The following is a 2335-nucleotide window of genomic DNA, read 5'->3' as shown; positions in this document are numbered from 1 at the left end:
GAAATGTGTAAGTCTTTGTGTATTCAATATATATATATATATATATATATACCGGAAAGAAAGAGATCAGCCACCAAAGTGGGTCCAATTCCACTATTAGAGAAGTGACGGCTGAACAAGGAAACCAAACATTCATTATCAAAACTAAAAAACATGTATTACATTACTCTTCCATTTGCCACCGTTAGTAATTTTCATGCTTTTAAATTTTATCTCTTTGGCCCCACCCCCATTTCATTAATCCTCCTGGCACCCCTATAAATACCACCACACCTTAGTATCCGAAAGAAGCAAGAAAGAACTAACAAAGCTTTTACTTTGGAGAGAAGCTGCAGAGTAAATAGAAGAGAGATGGAGTTCCCAGTGATTAGCATGGAGAAGCTAAATGGCGAGGAGAGAGCAGCCACCATGGAAAAGATCAAGGATGCCTGTGAGAACTGGGGCTTCTTTGAGGTATGTCTAAACCTCCTTTTCTTATAAAATGCTATCTCCCAGCCTTCCATCATTCCTCTTCTTCTAAAAACGGGTGCCTTTTGTTTTCTTTTGAACTCTTTTAGCTACTGAACCATGGCATATCCCATGAGTTGTTGGACACCGTAGAGAGAATGACAAAGGAGCACTACAAGAAATGCATGGAGCAAAGGTTCAAGGAATTGGTGGCAAGCAAAGCCCTTGATGGTGTCCAAACAGAGATCAAAGATATGGATTGGGAGAGCACCTTCTACTTACGCCATCTCCCTAAGTCAAACATTGCTGAGATCCCCGATCTCGATGACGAGTACAGGTATATATATATATAATATATTAATATTTAACACATGTATCTTAAGGAATATTGGAATCGACTGTTCTGCAGTTTTTTCCGTATAAAGAAGGGTCAGAATGTGTACCTTCAAGTTTTTTTCCCCCTTCAAAAAAAGAAGCTAAAAGGGTATGGTAGTTAATGAAGGTGTTTGTCTGGTAGTAAATGTTAATCTAAATCACTGGTATAATTATTGCTATCAGAGTTGTTAGTTGCTAACGTGTCACCTTGTGACTCAAAAATACAAGTAACGGTGTGGCCTGAAGGGGCATGATTGGGTATAATGCTAACACACCTTGATATTTACCGCAAAAAAAAAAAAAAACCTGATTGATACAGGAAGGTGATGAAAGAATTTGCATTGAAGTTGGAGAAACTCGCAGAGGAGCTCCTGGACTTGTTATGTGAGAATCTTGGACTTGAAAAGGGGTATCTCAAAAGGGCTTTCTATGGATCAAACGGTAGTCCAACCTTTGGCACAAAGGTGAGCAATTATCCACCATGCCCCAAACCAGACCTGGTGAAGGGTCTCAGGGCCCACACCGACGCTGGTGGCATCATCTTGCTATTCCAGGATGACAAAGTCAGCGGCCTCCAGCTTCTCAAGGATGGCCAGTGGATTGATGTGCCCCCAATGCGCCACTCCATTGTTGTCAACCTTGGTGACCAACTCGAGGTATATACACTATAATCTGCCTAAACTACTGTAACCTAGCTAGAATCAAATCTAGCTTACATTTTCTGACCATACTAAATTCTCTGGATATGTAGGTAATCACCAATGGCAAGTATAAGAGTGTGGAGCACAGAGTGATTGCTCAAACGGATGGCACTAGGATGTCAGTAGCTTCTTTCTATAACCCTGGAAGTGAAGCAGTTATCTATCCAGCACCAGCTTTGGTGGAGAAGGAAGCAGAAGATAAGAAAAAAGTGTACCCAAAATTTGTATTTGATGACTACATGAAGCTGTATGCTGGCCTCAAATTCCAGGCCAAGGAGCCAAGATTTGAAGCCATGAAAGCTGTAGAAAGCACTGTCAATCTGGGTCCAATTGCAGCTGCTTAATCTTCTTCGAGGAGGATATGGAGTCGTCTTATTTTTATTTTTTAAGAGTTGTCCAAGGTCTTTCTAGTAGATTCTGTTGCTTCCATAAAGATATCTGTTTCCTGTAGCACCGAGTATCAGTTTGTTCCATGTAGAAAATATTTACCTTGATTACTATATAATAAATAAACATTATTTCACAGAAATAATTTCTATTTTACTGCCCTTTTCCTTCAAGCTATCCTTCTATTCGTGTGTCCATAAGCTCCTTCCAAGTTCTTCCCTGAGGAAACACAAGAACAAGGCAACCTAATAGTACATTCTGTTACTATAAATAAAGCATCAAAGATAACGAATGAGAAGCACAAGATGAAGGGTGAAGGGTCGCAAGCACAAACACATGTGACAGTCACTTTCATAAAAACTTCATTCCATTCGTTAGATTTCATTTCCTAGGCAATGAGTTACTGTAAGAGTTCATCTTGAACC

The 2335-nt window shown here is 39.9% G+C and overlaps 1 protein-coding gene across 1 annotated transcript; it reads left to right on the top strand.

The window, feature by feature from the left end:
- The first annotated feature begins 268 nt into the window (after nt 1–268).
- LOC105141621 (1-aminocyclopropane-1-carboxylate oxidase) lies at nt 269–2066 on the top strand. Its single transcript, XM_011048889.1, has 4 exons — nt 269–453; nt 558–784; nt 1142–1478; nt 1574–2066. Exons 1-4 carry the CDS (start codon nt 352–354, stop codon nt 1865–1867), a joined length of 960 nt encoding a protein of 319 aa, XP_011047191.1. The 5' UTR covers nt 269–351; the 3' UTR covers nt 1868–2066.
- The last annotated feature ends 269 nt before the right edge of the window (nt 2067–2335 follow it).

This window comes from Populus euphratica, unplaced genomic scaffold, assembly GCF_000495115.2.
Source record: "Populus euphratica unplaced genomic scaffold, PopEup_1.0 scaffold128.1, whole genome shotgun sequence".
Classification (NCBI taxonomy): Eukaryota; Viridiplantae; Streptophyta; class Magnoliopsida; order Malpighiales; family Salicaceae; genus Populus; species Populus euphratica.
The sequence above is the reverse complement of the archived record's forward strand: the minus strand, read 5'-3'. Positions and strand labels throughout refer to the sequence as shown.

Coding starts and splice junctions, on each gene's coding strand:
- LOC105141621 (XM_011048889.1), top strand. CDS start 352: ATGGAGTTCCCAGTGATTAGCATGGAGAAGCTAAATGGCGAGGAGAGA. Junction 454..557: donor AGAACTGGGGCTTCTTTGAG/GTATGTCTAAAC, acceptor GAACTCTTTTAG/CTACTGAACCATGGCATATC. Junction 1,479..1,573: donor ACCTTGGTGACCAACTCGAG/GTATATACACTA, acceptor CTGGATATGTAG/GTAATCACCAATGGCAAGTA.